Below are 16,288 nucleotides of genomic sequence, written 5' to 3'. Positions count from 1 at the left end.
CGGAGAAACCGTGGCCCTCATTCTACTCGACCTCTCCGCCGCTTTCGACACAGTCTGCCACAGCACCCTTATACAACGCCTCAGCAACATCGGCATACAAGGAAAAGCCCTGGACTGGATTATCTCATTCCTCGCTGGGAGAACTCAGAGTTCGACTTCCCCCATTCATCTCAGAGGCCACTGAAGTCATCTGTGGCGTACCACAAGGATCTTCACTCAGTCCCACCCTCTTCAACGTTTACATGAGTCCTCTCGCCTCCATCGCGCGTCAACACAACCTCAACATCATCTCTTACGCCGACGACACCCAGTTAATCCTGTCCCTCACCAAAGACCCCAAAACAGCCAAAACCAATCTTCACGAAGGCATGAAAGAAGTAGCCGAATGGATGAAACATAGCCGCCTAAAACTCAACTCAGACAAAACCGAGGTGCTCATCCTAGGATCTTCCCCCTCTGCCTGGGACGACTCTTGGTGGCCCTCCACACTGGGCACAGCACCCACTCCCACAGACCATGCATGTAACCTTGGCTTCATCCTAGACTCCTCTCTCTCGATGTCCAGACAAGTCAACGCAGTCTCATCCTCCTGCTTCAACGTACTTCGCATTCTCAAAAAGATCTTCCGCTGGATCCCCCTCGAGACAAGAAAGACTGTCACCCACGCACTGGTCACGAGTCGACTGGATTATGGAAACACCCTCTACGCCGGAATCACAGCAAAATTACAGAAAAAACTCCAACGCATCCAAAACGCATCAGCGAGACTCATATTAGACGTCCCTCGCCAAGATCACATCTCCGGACACTTAAAAGACCTCCACTGGCTTCCCGTCAACAAAAGAATTACTTTCCGCCTTCTCACCCACGCACACAAAGCCCTCTACAATCTAGGACCCGAATGCCTCAACACTCGACTGTCATTCTACAAACCCACCCGCCAACTAAGATCGTCCAATCAAGCCCTCGCCACAGTCCCGCGCATCCGAAGATCCACCATGGGTGGCAGATCATTCTCATTCCTTGCTGCCAAGACCTGGAACTCACTCCCCACTCACCTCCGCATTACCCACAACCACATCGCCTTCAGAAAAGAACTTAAAACATGGCTATTCGACAAATAACGATCCCCTCCCCAAGCGCCTTGAGACCCTCTGGGTGAGTAGTGCGCTATACAAATGCTTGAACTTGTAGGTATATACGTTGTATTTGCATAGCACAAACTTTGCCAAATGGCAGTGGAGCATAGACCAGGCCACAGGCAAAGAAACAGTAGGTGTATGGAGAGTTAGCAGAGTCTCAAAGTGGAGATGAACTGTTTCTTCGTAGTGATACACTGTTCTTTAGAGAGGCGTCTTCAGCTCTTTTCTAAAATGAGGAAAGAATGAGTCTTGAGAAATACAAGATGATGATCCTGGGTGTGTAAATTGAGAAGGGATGATGCCTTTTTTTCCAATGTTTGACTTTGTTAGTCTCCAGTCTGAAGTATTGGTTGTGGGTGTGCCCATAGCCAACAGATGGAGGGGTTGGGGATGTATGCTGCCTGGAAGGCCGGGGGAAGGGCATTGTCACCATCCTGATGCAAAAAGTATGAGGGTCTTGAATAGCCGTTCTGAAGCAGCTTTCTAGCAGGAATGGTATCCCTTTGTTCAGGAGAGATGATACCAGATAGTATTTATCTTTTAAGATGTGAGGTTGGTGTTACAGAATGAATCAAAATTACTTATTGGACGAAAGTTTGGGTTCAAATACATCCAGGTTAATAGTTTTGGAATGGTTGTTGTTACTAGTTTTAGTAACCTTTCGAGTATCTGCTTGAAGCGCCTTAAAAAATATTGTCCTAAGATGGGAGCAAGATCTAGAAATCTACCTTGTGACTGATTAAGTGATTCTGTGCAATGACCTAAATAGGATGACTTCAGATGCTGATTGTGTATTTCAAGGCTCTGGTTCATTCGCTGCACTTTCATTCAAGGCGAGTGTTGGGCATTAAGGGACACCCTTAAGACCGTTCCTTAGGAAAATGTCTGCTTGCTTTTTAAAAGCGACAGTGTCTGGTGGCACATATCACACAGTGTTGGAGGCATCCCACTAGTGTTAGGTGAAATATAAACCTGTCCACATAGGATGTACTAAATCATAGCTGCATTCGGAGATCTGATGCGCCCATCGCTGGACGCAAAGTCACCTTAGTCTCCCCCTCTGGGAGCAGAGGTGTAACCACAGGCCTGTTTGCATGTTTTTTCCACATGGATTGAAATTGTGTTTCTCTCCACAGAGAGGTGCTTGGAAGACCATGAGCTAGTAGCTCACGTTCAGTCAATGATGGGAACGGACAGTAAATTTTTGTTCCGGAAGAACTATGCAAAATATGAATTTTTCAGAAATCCTGTGGTGAGTGGTTTTACTTTGTTTTATGGATGCATTTCATGTACAGCTGAATACATGAAGGCCTTGGAAGCCATGCTTTGTCATTGTTGGAGTAATTAAAACAAGCTGTTGCTAAATTAAGACGATGGTTTTTCATAAAAAAAATGAAACTGGCACATGGTCTGTTAAACCCTTTTTTAATTAAAATAAGGAATGACAAGTGTTCAGAATTAAACCATTGCCTCGGATTCCTGGAAGCATTTCAGCCAAAGTGTCAACCTTTTTCCAGTGACGCTGGAAGGTCAGCATAAGCGGGCCTGGAAGTAGAGGATGTTGGAAGCGAACTTTGCCGATGCATTACTGCAAGCAGAAGCTTGTATGAACTGTACAGGACCCTGTTCCACTGGTTGGTAGTTTGCTTCTTGATGTCAGCTAGAATTGTGAGTGAAATGCAACTTTGTTAACTTTACTTTAGCTAAATGTTGAATACATTTTACATACTTTCCTTTTGGCCTGAAGCCCTCAAACACACTCTTCAAATATTGGAATTTGATCTTGATTTGAAGTACTTTCACCCCCTTTGAGTTGTATAGACCAGACGTCGGTGGTTCTGGTCCCTATGTTTTTTTTTGTACTTTAAATGCTAACCAAACCCAGAAGGCAGTTGCATATACTTGGCAATTGAGGAATTTTTTTTTGTTGTAACTTTTTATTATATAAAACAAAAGGAAACAACACATCAAACATACAATCAAGGCAATACAGCAATAATACAGCCATTAGGTCTGCGTTCAAGGAGGATGGGAGATATATGACAACAGGAGAAAAGATTTTTTGAATACAGATGAGGGGAGGGTGCCAAAGGTAGAATTGCATATGAACAGTACAATATACCACAGCTAGAAGAAATGGGCGACTGGGAAGGACTAGGAATCGCAGTGAGTGGGGGCGTACAGATATCTCCACGGTAGGAGTTCCACTGGTTCCAAATCTTCCCCCATTTTTTGGGTCTGCCTCTTGCCATATACACTGTCTTCTCTCTGAACATGCACCAGTCTAGACTCTCTTTCCAAGCAGTCACTGTAGGCGGCCTCAGGGACCCCCACAACGGTGCAATATCCCTCTTCGCAACCATATTGGCAAGAGTCACCCACCGAAGCTGCGACACGTCATAATCATTCGGACCCCACACATTCAATAAACATTGTCAGGCTTCCGGCATCATCACAACACCCGTTACTTCATCCATCACCTCATGTACACGTTTCCAAAATCGCACCACCTCAGGGCATTCCCATATGATATGGAGATAGGTGCCAAGGAGACCACACCCACGCCTACACATGCCATCCGTGGAGTACCCCATGTGGATCAGACGGGGACCGGTAATATAGATTCTGTGGAAGATCTTGAGTTGGACCAGACGGAGGCGGGCCGGAATCGCCACCTCCCTGGGAGAGGAGATCACGGACTGCCAGTCCTCATCATCCAGTTCAATACCATCAGCAATCCAAGCTTCACGAAGGCGATCAAGCAGACTTGATCGGTCATTAATCATTTTCTTATAGAACAATGAGATAGTACTGTCTGGCACATAACCGTCTAGTATACGATCTTCGAGGGGGGAGGATTCCGGAATATCACTACCCACTGGCAACACCGAGTTCAGAGCATGGCGTACCTGGACATAACGAAATTTTTCCCTGTCACTCAGCTTATACTTTACTTGCAGATCCGAGAAGGTCTTCACCTCTCCTTTAACCCAGAGATCACGCACTTTACTAATACCGATCACAATTGAGGAATCTTAAGACTTATTAACATAAAAGTATACATTTTAATTGCTAATGTACCACACAGAGAGCTTTAGATCCTGCAGCATCTGAAACCTGCAACACATTAGAACTATCACATAATTAGAAAACATGTAGTATTTGTTAGAAATGGGGATCTCTAGCTGGCAGTAGCCTGTACCTTGTCCAAGTAGGGACCATTTCTTCTACTCAGGATGAGTAAAGTGCACACCTAAGTTTGCCTGAGCTCACCCTCTGGTAGCTTCGCACTAGCAGTCAGGCTAAACTACAGAGCCAATTTGTAAAGCATTTGTATATATTACACAGTAACTCAGTGAAAACACCACACCAGTTTAGAAAAAGAGTATCTATATCTAAACCAAACAAGACCAAAACGACAAAAATCCAACACACAAATATCAAACAATAACTTTTAAAAGGTAAAAACGGATATTTATAAAAGTTATAAAATATGGATATCACTTTAAGCTCCAAGTACCTGGGATGCTTCAAAATCACAAGCAAGAACAGCCTAAGGGAAAGTGATGTGCTGGTTCCTTATGGGTAGGTAAGGTTTTTTTTGTTCCAGCGGATGTGATGCATTGGTACCTTACTGCCGTGCAGGGGAGGTGATGTCAGTTTCTTACTGTGCGGTAGCCTTTTAATAGTGAAAAAATGAAATATACAGCATTTCACTATCAGGTCATGTAACGTACTCAAGGCCATGTCCTATCTTTAACATCCACTGCATCCGGCCCATGGGGATACCTTGGGCCTACCTTAGGGATGACTTGCAAGAAAAGGGAAGGCTAGGGCCTGGCAACTGGGTGCACTTGCCAAGTCAGCATGACAGTTAAAAACTGTGCGCGTAGACACTGCATGGCAGGTCTGAGACACATTTACAGTGCTACTCATGTGGGTGGAACAATCAATGCTGCAGGCCCACTAGTAGCGTTTGATTCACTGGCCCTGGGCACATACATTGGACTTTACTAAGAACTTACCAGTAAATTAAATATGCTAATCCTGTATAACCAATAATCACAATTTATACAGATCACATGCACTTTAGCACTGATCAGTAGTGGTAAAGTGCCCAGAGTCCTATAGCCAACAAAAACAGGGTCAGAAAAATAGGAGGCAAAAGGCAAACCGTTTGGGGAGAAACCTGCAGAAAGGGCCAGAACTGACAGTACTTCTATATTGTATTGCACAGATGTAGAAAGAATACCCTACAATAATACATGCTCTGTCATTAAGGCTTTGGAGAAAGACCTAAGGCATCCATGCAAATTCCATAAGACCCAGAGTGTGAATGTTTGGAAACTGTTCCATAGTACAGCAGTTGGCAGTGATCACACATCTGAGTGATGAAAACGTTTTAAACAAAGGCACACATTTGGTTGAAGTTTTGAAAGTTAAGATGAAGCTGTAGAAAATATTAATAGAGTTGGGAGTAGTTTGGGTGCAGTGAAGGGTGTAGGCAACAGATCACCAGGGACTGGTTAGTACAGTTGCAATAAAAAAGGACTCTTGGAAGGCACAAACCAGGGACATTTTAGAGGAACCTCAACAGCAAATATCTGACACCTACAGTGGAGGGTAGAGCCTGGTGGAAATAGGTGAAACTATGGCCAACCCCTCAAGCAAGGTATGATTCGTTGGACAACAGGATACGCGAGTCTTGAGACAACCAGGATGTGTGCTCAAGATGAAAAGGAGGGAGAGGCATGCTTACCTGCATGTTAGTAGTCCGCACAGAGTGGCACAAGGGCCTGGCGACAGTTGTGCGTAAACAAACGTTTAATAGAACAAGTAGAAGTCCTGTGATTGTGTGGGACTCTGTAATGCCAGAGTGATTTGAAGACACAAAGCTGGGGTGGAGGCAGTGGTGATCAGAATACTATACAGACTCTTTAAAGGGTGGTAAAAGTAGTCCGTGAAGGGGAGTAGAGATGCTCCACTTAGAATAGTAGGAAAGGTGTTTGGTGGGCAAAAGTTCCTAAATTTCATGTATCTCCTAGAGTATAGTGCTGATTCTACCGCTGGGATCTGGTTATGGCATCTAGGGAGATACTGAAGGAGGGAAGAGCACTAACCAGTGTGGAGTGGTTCAGTCTTTACAGGGAGGAAAACGCCCATGTGGGTTTGCTGCAGGTGGACTAGAAAAAAAAGCTTCAGAGGGATTATAGAATTTTGGTTGCTGTACACATGTTGGCATCTCAAGCCAACAGCCCAACATAGTCTAGAGATAATCAGGGTTGGTGGTTCAGTTGATTGGTGGGCCGTTGATCCATTAAAACAGATTTCAGCTTGGTAATTAAGGTGGAGAAACATATTCTAACATGCGTTAGCCTAGCATTACTTCTAGTCAATCAAAGAAGGGCAACTGAAACTACTTTGCAGAATTTGAGCGCTATATAATTTGTCTGTTTTGATCTGGGTCTTCAGCTACTCGGTCTGTGCCTAGGCCTGATATGTCACTATCGTGCATTGTAGTTGATGCACAATTCCAGTGAAACTCCACATGCTTTCACTCCAGTATTTGAGACACTAGTTAGACCGGACATCCTTGATGTGGTTTTTGCCTTAAACCCTCCTGTTTTGCACTTAGTTTTTGCTGGATTCTGGACTCTAGGCACTTTACCGCTGATAACCAGTGCTAAACTGTTTGTGCTCACACCTTAAAACATTTTAGAATTGGCTTCTATCCAATTGGTATGTTTAATTTCGTGTAAGTCCCTAGTAGAGTGGCACTATCTGTGCCAGTACCTGTACATTAAATTCTACTAATTGGCCTTCAGCACTGATTGTGCCACCCTCTTAAGCCACACTTTAAACCTGTCTCAGGTTTGCCATTGCAGCCTTTGTCGTTTTAAACTTCAAACCTTCCTTTTTTAATACATATGTGTTCGAGGCATGTGGGCTGCTGATTTTATATCTATGCATAGATCGCCGCCTAGTGTTGGGTCCGGATGATTGCACATTGTTGTCCTGGAAGAGTCTTCGAAGTATCACGAGATAGGTGGCTCCTCCCCTGGACTACAGTGCGCATGGGCATCCCCTCCATGCTCAGATTGTTTTTTTCCGCCATTGGGTTCGGATGTACTTCTTAACTCACGTTCGGAATTTATATTAAAAGTTACTCTTTCGAGGCCAAAAGGCCTTAGGGGCGTCGGTATTGTCTTTCGTTCGGTGCCTTTACCTTTCTAGTTCTTTGAACTAGACATCGGAAGGCTTTTGCCTTTCGACGCCAAAGGCCCCTCGACGATCGACGATGGAACGGAGTCCGTTCAAGTGCTGCCCCGTCTGCAACTCAAAATATCCACACATCGACGTGCACCCGGTGTGCAACAAATGTCTCTCACCGGACCATGACGAGGCCAGCTGCATGGCCTGTTCGAAATTCAGGTCGAAGAAAACTCTCCGTCTTCGACGCGCTGCACGACAGTCGGCGCGAGACTCGGCACCAGACCCAGAAAACATCTTCGGGGGTGATGACGAAGAACATGTACAAGAAGAGGATCCGGAACTCTCGGATCCTGCGTCGGAGCCCGACGCCACCTACAACAAGGACGAGGGAGAACTCTACGTCCATGATGAAGACATCGTCGAGGTAGGAGACGACGTACAACCTATCGGAGACGACGACTCCAGCGAGGAGCTAGGCCTAACCGCAGTAGCGGGGCCACATAAAGACTCTTCCATGGCTCAGGTCGAGGCATCGCCGGAAGGCCTTAGCCAAGATCTTCAACACCGTTCTATAGTCCCGCTTCAAGGCCCGACTACGAACATTTCTAAAGAGCCGTCGGTCGATCGCCCACGCTCAGTGGAGAAATCGAAACCGAAAGAAAAAGACATGAAATCGAAACCGACACTGGTTAAGACCACCAGCGGCTCGACGACTTTGGAACCTTCCAAGTCCAAACATGCGATCGACCCCTCTGGGTCGAAAGGGGGCGTCGAACCGAAGATCGGATCGACTACGCCTGTGTCTACAGTGAAGCACGTCACGCTCCCGTCGGCGTCGACTTACGGCTCCAAAGATGGCGGCTCTTCCGAAGGACTCGAAGCCCGGAAAACCATCGATCCGAAGTTGAAGAAGCCGCTGCTGGTCAAGGCTTTCGACCCGAAGCCAAAAGTCGTATCGAAAGACCCTACCGCGTCGAAGCACAAGAGCGTTCCTGCAGCGCAACAACAGCTCAACTTGACGCAAGGCCTCAAACGCACTAAACCGTCTAAGTCGGTCGAATCGAAGACACCGCCTCCATTGAAGGCAGTCAGTCCGTCGCCGATGCCTACGGCGCCGATAAAGTTCGGACTACCCCCAACAGCACTACCTAAACCTGTTCAACATGCGCTCAGCCTCGGACGGAAGACGTTGTGTTCCAGCCACCGTCCCACGACAACCAGTCGAAATTATACATCGACTCCGAGTCAGGTAGACTTACAGTTTACAAACGTAAGATCAGGCCTGACGCACCTATGGAACATTATAGGATATCGCTGAAGAAAAAGAGAGACTCTACCACCTCTCCTATACTTTTTGAGCCCGTGCAGTCATATGGTCAGCAATATGCCTACTCTCCCACATATACCACTGAGGATGTGGAAGGAGGGGACAATGAGGACCAGTTCAACTATCCCATTGATACTGATCAGGATGAGCAGCCGTGGGCTGACACCGTGGACCCTGCTGACCCTCACACCACCCCTGATACTCTTTCATATGCTGTCAAGCCTTCGCCTACTGAAGACACTGCTGCGTTCAACGCACTGATTGAGAGAGCGGCACATGACCATGACGTGGATATGCATGCTGACCCCGTAGAAGACTTTCTTTTTGATACATTCTCCACATCAGAAAGGTCTATCAAAACTTTGCTTATGCTCAAAGGTGTGCTCAAACATGCCAGTGACCTTTTTAATGAGCCCACTAAAGCACGGGTGGTGAACCCAAGGATTGAGAGGAAGTACCGGCCTGCGCCCGCAGACCCTACCTACATCAAGGGCCAACTCCCACTGGACTCCTTAGTGGTGGCTAATGCTCGCAAAAGAGCGAACTCTCAGACAACTGGTGATGCTCCTCCTCCGGACAAAAAATCCAAGATCTTAGAGGCTTCTGGAAAACGTGTAGCGGCTCAAGCTGCTAATATTTGGAGAATCTCCAATATCCAAGCCCTGTTAGCAAGATATGACAGGGCACACTGACACGTTAGAGCAGTTACTGCAACACCTGCCAGACGCTTATAAGGAGGGAGCTGAAATGCTTATACAAGAAGGGAAGTTAATCTCCAACGCGTCCATTAAGTGCGCGTTGGATGCAGCCGACACAGCAGCTAGGGCCATAAACACTAGCGTTATGCTTAGGAGGCATGCCTGGCTCCGCATCTCTGGATTTAAGTCGGAGATCCAGACTACCCTGCTCAATCAACCAGTAAATCCTGACTTCCTGTTTGGTCCGGAGGTAGACACCACTCTGAGAAAATTAAGAAGGATAGTGAAACTGCGAAATCCATGGGAGCTCTGCAGTCTCAGCAGTTCAGGGGCAGTTCCTTTCGTCGCTCCGGTAACAGGGGAGCTTCAAGGGGTCAAGCGTCGCAACCAGCTCAATACACCAAGGGAGGCACACAATCCACCTATAACAAGAACAATAGGGGTGGATATCGTGGGAACAGCAGCAAGGGCAGAGGACGTGGAAATAATAATACCAGATCCTCAGCCACTAACAAGCAGTGACGCCTTGTCACTGCCCCCCGACCATATAACACTGGTCGGGGGGGAGACTCAAGCAGTTCCTGCCAGTCTGGGAAAGCATTACCACGGACAGGTGGGTGAGACAACTTGTACATTGTCTAGAACTGACCTCCACTCCACCCAACATACCCCCAAGGCACCGTCCTATGTCCGCCGAGCACATGCACTTATTGCAGCAAGAAGTCATATCCATGCTGCAAAAAGGCGCCATAGAACTCGTGCCTTTGGAACAACAGGGTACAGGGGTGTACTCACTGTACTTCTTAATCCCAAAAAAGGACGGGTCTCTCCGGCCCATTCTAGACCTCAGACCTCTGAACCAATACATCCTCTCATAACACTTTCACATGCTCACGCTGCAGCAAGTTCTGCCGTTGCTCAGTCAAGGAGATTTTCTAGAAACATTAGATCTGAAGGATGCCTATTTCCACATTCCCATTCACCCCAGTCACAGGAAATATCTCAGGTTCACCATCAACAACCAGCATTACCAGTTCAAGGTCCTGCCTTTCGGGGTCACTACTGCCCCCAGAGTGTTTACGAAGTGCTTAGCAACAGTAGCCGCGCAGCTTCGTAGACAACACGTCCATGTATATCCGTATCTGGACGACTGGCTGGTACAGGCAAAGTCAGCCCAGCAGTGCGCCGACCACATGTCCCGCACAATTCACCTCCTACACAGTCTGGGTTTTTTGCTCAATTACCAAAAATCCCATCTTCACCCCGCACACGTACAGCAGTACCTGGGCGCAGAAATCAACACGCTCGCTGCCACAGCGCAACCAAACGCAGCGAGAGTCAACAGCATGCAAGTGTTGATTAAAAAATTCAGGCCACAACACTAACTCCCAGCGGAGGTGTTCATGCAACTCATAGGCATGATGGCCTCCTGCATCTTCATAGTCCCCCACGTGAGGCTACACATGCGTCCGCTTCCGGAATGCTTGGCGTGACAGTGGAACCAGGCTCATGGGCAGCTAAAAGACCTAGTGTTGGTGACCGGTCGTGCATACAACTCTCTGCATTGGTGGAACACACACAACCTTTGCAGGGGATGACCGTTCCAAGAGCCTGTGCCACAGATAGTGCTGACAACGGACGCATCTCTCCAGGGCTGGGGAGCGCATGTCCTCCACTATACAGTGCAGGGACTATGGACACCGCAGCAGCGGAAGATGCACATCAACCTACTAGAACTAACGGCAATCTTCATGGCGATGAAGGCATTCAAGTTGCATCTCTGCAACAAAGTCTTGCTGATCCGGACGGACAACATGACTGCAATGTATTCCATCCAAAAGCAGGGAGGGACACACTCTCCACAGCTGTCCCATCTAGCCCAGAGCATGTGGAAGTGGGCCATTCAAAGGAACATGTTCCTCATGGCGGAACATCTCCCAGGCAAGGACAACCAGGTGGCGGACCTGCTCAGCAGACACAGCCATCAGATGCACGAGTGGGAGATACACCCCTCAGTGCTCCAACCATATTTCCAGCGGTGGGGTCATCTAGAGATAGACCTCTTCGCCACACACTGAAACGCAAAATGCCGCACCTTCGCCGCCAGGTTCCCACACCCGCAGTCTCAGGGCAATGCGATATGGATGAACTGGTCGAACAAATTTGCGTATGCCTTTCCTCCAGCGCCACTCATACCGCTAGTGGCACGCAAACTGAGGCAACACTCCATGACGCTCATCCTGGTTGCTCCAACGTGGGCAAGGCAGGCATGGTACACCACATTTCTAGAACTTTCCGTGGTTCCCCACCAGCGCCTAAGACTCACGCCCAGTCTCCTCACTCAGAGCCATGGAGACATTCAGCACCCAGATCCGCAACAGTTGAGCCTAGCAATATGGCTCCTGAGGTCATAGAGTTTGGCTACCTGGACCTGCCTCCTGGCTGTATGGACATCATTAAGGAAGCTAGGCGACCTACCACCAGGGCCTGCTACGCGGCAAAGTGGAAGCGTTTTGTTATCTATTGCTCCAATATTAACATAAATCCGCTTGATGCTTCCACGCAAAACATCATATGTTACTTGCTGCACCTATACAAGTGTAATTTAGCGTATAGTTCCATCAGGATACATTTAGCTGCTATGGCAGCTTATCTGCAAAATAGACGGCACCTGTCCCTTTTCAGAGTTCCAGCCATTAAAGCTTTTATGGAGGGCCTAAAACGAGTCATTCCTCCAAGACACCCGCCTTCGCCGGTCTGGAACCTCAACATAGTCCTCACCAGGCTCATGGGCCTGCCATTTGAACCTCTTCACTCTTGTGAGATACAATTTCTCACATGGAAAGTGGCTTTTCTGGTCGCGATTACGTCGCTACGACGTGTTAGCGAGCTACAAGCCCTCACTATTCAGGAGCCTTTCATTCAAATTCATGCTAATAGGGTTGTGCTCCGCACCAACCCCAAGTTTATGCCCAAGGTAGTGTCACACACAAACCAAACTATCGAACTACCTGTATTCTTCCCCCAATCCTGATTCGGTGGCAGACAGAGCACTGCACACACTTGATGTTAAGAGGGCTCTCCTGTATTACATAGACAGGACTAAAGACTTCAGGAAAACTAAACAACTGTTCGTTGCCTTCTCTCCACAGCACAAAGGCAACCCCATCTCTAAATCAGGTATAGCCAGATGGATTGTTAAGTGCATCCAGATCTGTTATCAAAAGGCTAAACGCACGTTAACAGTTCCCCCCAAGAGCGCATTCCACATGCAAATTAGGGGCATCCATGGCTTTCCTAGGTAACATTCCTCTATAGGACATATGTAGAGCAGCTACATGGACCACCATACACACATTCACCAAACACTACTGCGTGGATGTACACTCAAAACAGCAGGCTTCTGTAGGTCAGGCTGTTCTCCGAACTCTCTTTCAGACTGCTGCAGCTGGCACGGGCAACCGTCAATAAGGAGGGTACTACTATTTATTCTATGCATAGATATAAAATCAGCAGCCCACATGCCTCGAACGGAATATGCTACTTACCAGTATGCATCTGTTCTTGGCATGTAGGGCTGCTGATATTTATATCGCCCGCCCTCCTCCCCGGTGCCTGTCGCAGCTGTAGCACTCACACTTATTCTAACGCATGGTCATCACTTACTATATCACACTCCATCTTTGCCACAATGGCGAAAAACAATCTGAGCATGGAGGGGGATGCCCATGCGCACTGTAGTCCAGGGGAGGAGCCACCTATCTCGTGATACTTCGAAGACTCTTACAGGACAACAATGTGCAATCATCCGGACCCAACACTAGGCGGCGATCTATGCATAGATATAAATATCAGCAGCCCTACATGCCAAGAACAGATGCATACTGGTAAGTAGCATATTCCTACTCCTATGGTAGGCACTGGACAGCCCAAAGGGCAGGATGCAGTGTATTTAAAAAGTTGGACATGTATTTTTTAGCTTTACATATCCTGGTAGTGAAGAACTCATAACATTGGAGTTACCTTATTGCATTTAATAGGTGCTAATTTCCAAATGGGAGCAGGTAACCAGTTATGATTGGCAGTTATGATTGGCGTCTTGCAATTGTAATATAGTTAGTATCTGCAACCAGTCTCTGGGTTACATCACTGGGGGTAGCTAACAGTTGGGCTTTTTGTATTCCTCCTTGACAGCCACACCCTATAGAGCGCTTAGGTATGCCTGGATGGGCCATCACTGGCAAGATGGGTGGGCGGAGCTGGGCACAGCTCTACTTACACTTGAAAAGGCTGTGTCCTGTCTCCACACAGTTGCATACTCCCTGTAGTTAGTCTAGAGCCAGGGAAGGGAGAAAACCGGTGCATTTATGAACCTGTGGAGACTGCCAGGAGGGACTGCAGTGCTTCTCAAAGGACTGCCACTCTGGTGGATTGCTGCCCTGCTGCCCCCTTGCCTGGATGAGAAGGAATGGACCTGCATCTGTTGAACCCACGACCCTAGAGTGACTCCAAGGGCTAGTTGACTGGCCTCCTGACTAGCGCATCGGGGACCATAGGCTCCAAAAACCTTGAACCCAGCACCTGCACTCTGCTGTCTGAGAGTTCTACCTTGCCAAGTGTGCCACTCTAGTCCTGGAACCTTGGAATTGGACCTGAATGTGCTCTGCCAGCCCATCTGTGGATCCTGCAGAATAGAATCATCTACTCTAACGCATGGCGCCCACACAAATAGAACCGAAGCATAGTCTCTGCTGGAAATATTCCCTCAGTACAAGAACTGATTGACCTTGCAGCCTGCACCGGAACAGATGTTGTGCGAAGCAGGCCCTCATCATAAAACTTTTGCTGACTGCCGCCTCTGACGGCGCAGGTTATCTCATCGCAGTCCTCGGAATCGATGCATCGCCTCAGCTAGACGATGCATCCTAAACGTGGGACCTAGCTCTGCAACCAGATGTACAGGACTTTTGTTCAGTTGACCTACTTGTGTAGCCATCCCGGGCTCAATTGTCAGCCTGAACATGACTTTGTCCCTTTCTGGCACAAACCGATAAAGCGCAAAAAGCACAAAGGGGCAAATGTGAATATTTACTGAAATATTTTACATTTCATCTCTCTGGTTCTACTGATTGGATATTTGTCATTAGTCTTGTTTTAGTTATGAACATTTATTTTTCTAAATTGATGTACAGTTTTCCTCGTCGGGTTTTCACTATATTGCTTTTTGAAGTGCTGCCAAGTTAAGCCCGACTGCTCTGTGCCAAGCTACTAAAGAGTTGAGCATAGGTTGATTTGGGGGTTTGCTTGTGCCTCCCCTTACCAGGACTGTGGTTGCTGCTTCACCCCCTCCACCACCAGCAACCCAATTTCTTACACTTGTGATTAATTTTGTTCTTGTAGTATGTTGATCATAATGTGTTACACTTGGTTGCATCATGATTATGGGTGGTGGCAAAATTACCCTGCTTTGGTCAGTGAGCATTCTTTGGCAGGTATGTTTATTTCTATGTAAGTTTTTATTTTGCTGTTTTTTCTTTTAACAACTAATTTGATGGGGTTTTAGCCATAAAGTAGAGCAAAGTTGGCCTGCATACATATACACGTTTTTGCTAAATAAAACCTTCCTAAATAACCAAAACACAAGAATATGCACGGTACATCCCCAGCCAGCCCCCCCCTTTTGCTAGTTAAGACTATTCTTTTATTGCCTTCAGCAGGAGAAATGCAACATAGTACACCATCCTAATGACAAGTTCACTAATAATCTAAAGACCAGCTTGAGTAAGTTAGGTGCCTCTGCATCCATCTTTGTAAAGTGTTAATGCATTTTTCAAACATACAAAAGCCTTTATGCCATTTCGACAGTTTAAATGATCTTGCTAGGAACACATAGTTTTCTTTTATTCTATGGTGTATATAGGTTACTACTTAAGCTATACCATTAAAATGCAGGGTTGCATTTAGCATGCCCTATTCTAGTAGTTAAAGTAGCCATATAGTACGAGGATTTGACACCGTATGATCCCATTTTATCCACACCCCCTTGAATGGCCGATGGCAAAACTTTCCAGTAGGTCAAACTGATCTGTCGCCAACCAAACCGCTTCTAAAAGTGTTTTGTAAGTTATGATATTGTGACAAATTTTTTTATGGGAACTGCTTTTTTCCCCACTGTTGCTGTAAATTAACTACATTCAGTTGACCATGTAGTATACAGAAACATCTAACATTCCTTCCAGGTAAGTTGGGCCGTTATATTTTATCTGGCCCAAAAAATAGAACACCTCTTGATTTATTTATTTATTGATCTTTTTGAATTTATTTTCCGATCCAGTTTATTATAACTAGAATACTTTACGCTGGCCATTTAAATAAACCATATTGTGAATCATTTTTCCTCAAAGTTAGCCTATTCACATGTAAGCTTTTCTCACTAGGAATGTGTTCTCACTTTTAAGAGACTATTTCATGGAGACAAGTTTGAGAGTACTTTGAGGAAGATTCTACCCATTTATTTAATTCAGTTGTGCTTGCTGTACTCCATTACATCTAGGTAACTTTCCAAGCCACACTGCATGCTAATGTCTTTTCAGAGCACCATTGTATAAGACTGCTACTTGTGTGCCCTGACAAATAATATTATGACCATAATCCGTGGCCATACTTAACCAGAATATGCATTTGAAAATCTAGCTTTCTATGTACAGCCTGAGAAGCTACAAATTGTGCTTGTACGAAGGAAGAAGTATCCAAGCATATTTCCTTAATGAGTGTAGCCCTCAATGAATCTGTTCATTGGCAAGAACAATCCATGGCATATTAACGCCACTCAAAACGTTATGCTTACTATTCCAGTACCACTAGGTAGGTGTAATTTTTGTGTTGCAGAAGGACCCCAGTTCTTCATG

The 16,288-nt window shown here is 46.4% G+C and overlaps 1 protein-coding gene across 4 annotated transcripts in view; it reads left to right on the top strand.

Annotated features, from left to right (window-relative positions):
- Nucleotides 1-16,288, top strand: part of GRB10 (growth factor receptor bound protein 10) — an 807,319-nt gene that overhangs the window by 620,264 nt on the left and 170,767 nt on the right. For all 4 annotated transcript variants that reach the window (XR_013610607.1, XM_078688120.1, XM_078688119.1 and 1 more), the window contains one exon: nucleotides 2,279-2,394. Coding sequence is in view for 3 of the 4 variants with exons in the window: in XM_078688120.1 (XP_078544246.1) it covers nucleotides 2,279-2,394 (116 nt within the window). In the remaining variant the exon portion in view is untranslated. The remainder of the gene's footprint in view (nucleotides 1-2,278; nucleotides 2,395-16,288) is intronic.

This window comes from Lissotriton helveticus, chromosome 4_1 (assembly GCF_964261635.1).
Source record: "Lissotriton helveticus chromosome 4_1, aLisHel1.1, whole genome shotgun sequence".
NCBI lineage: Eukaryota > Metazoa > Chordata > Amphibia > Caudata > Salamandridae > Lissotriton > Lissotriton helveticus.
This window is presented reverse-complemented; position numbering and strand designations above follow the sequence as displayed.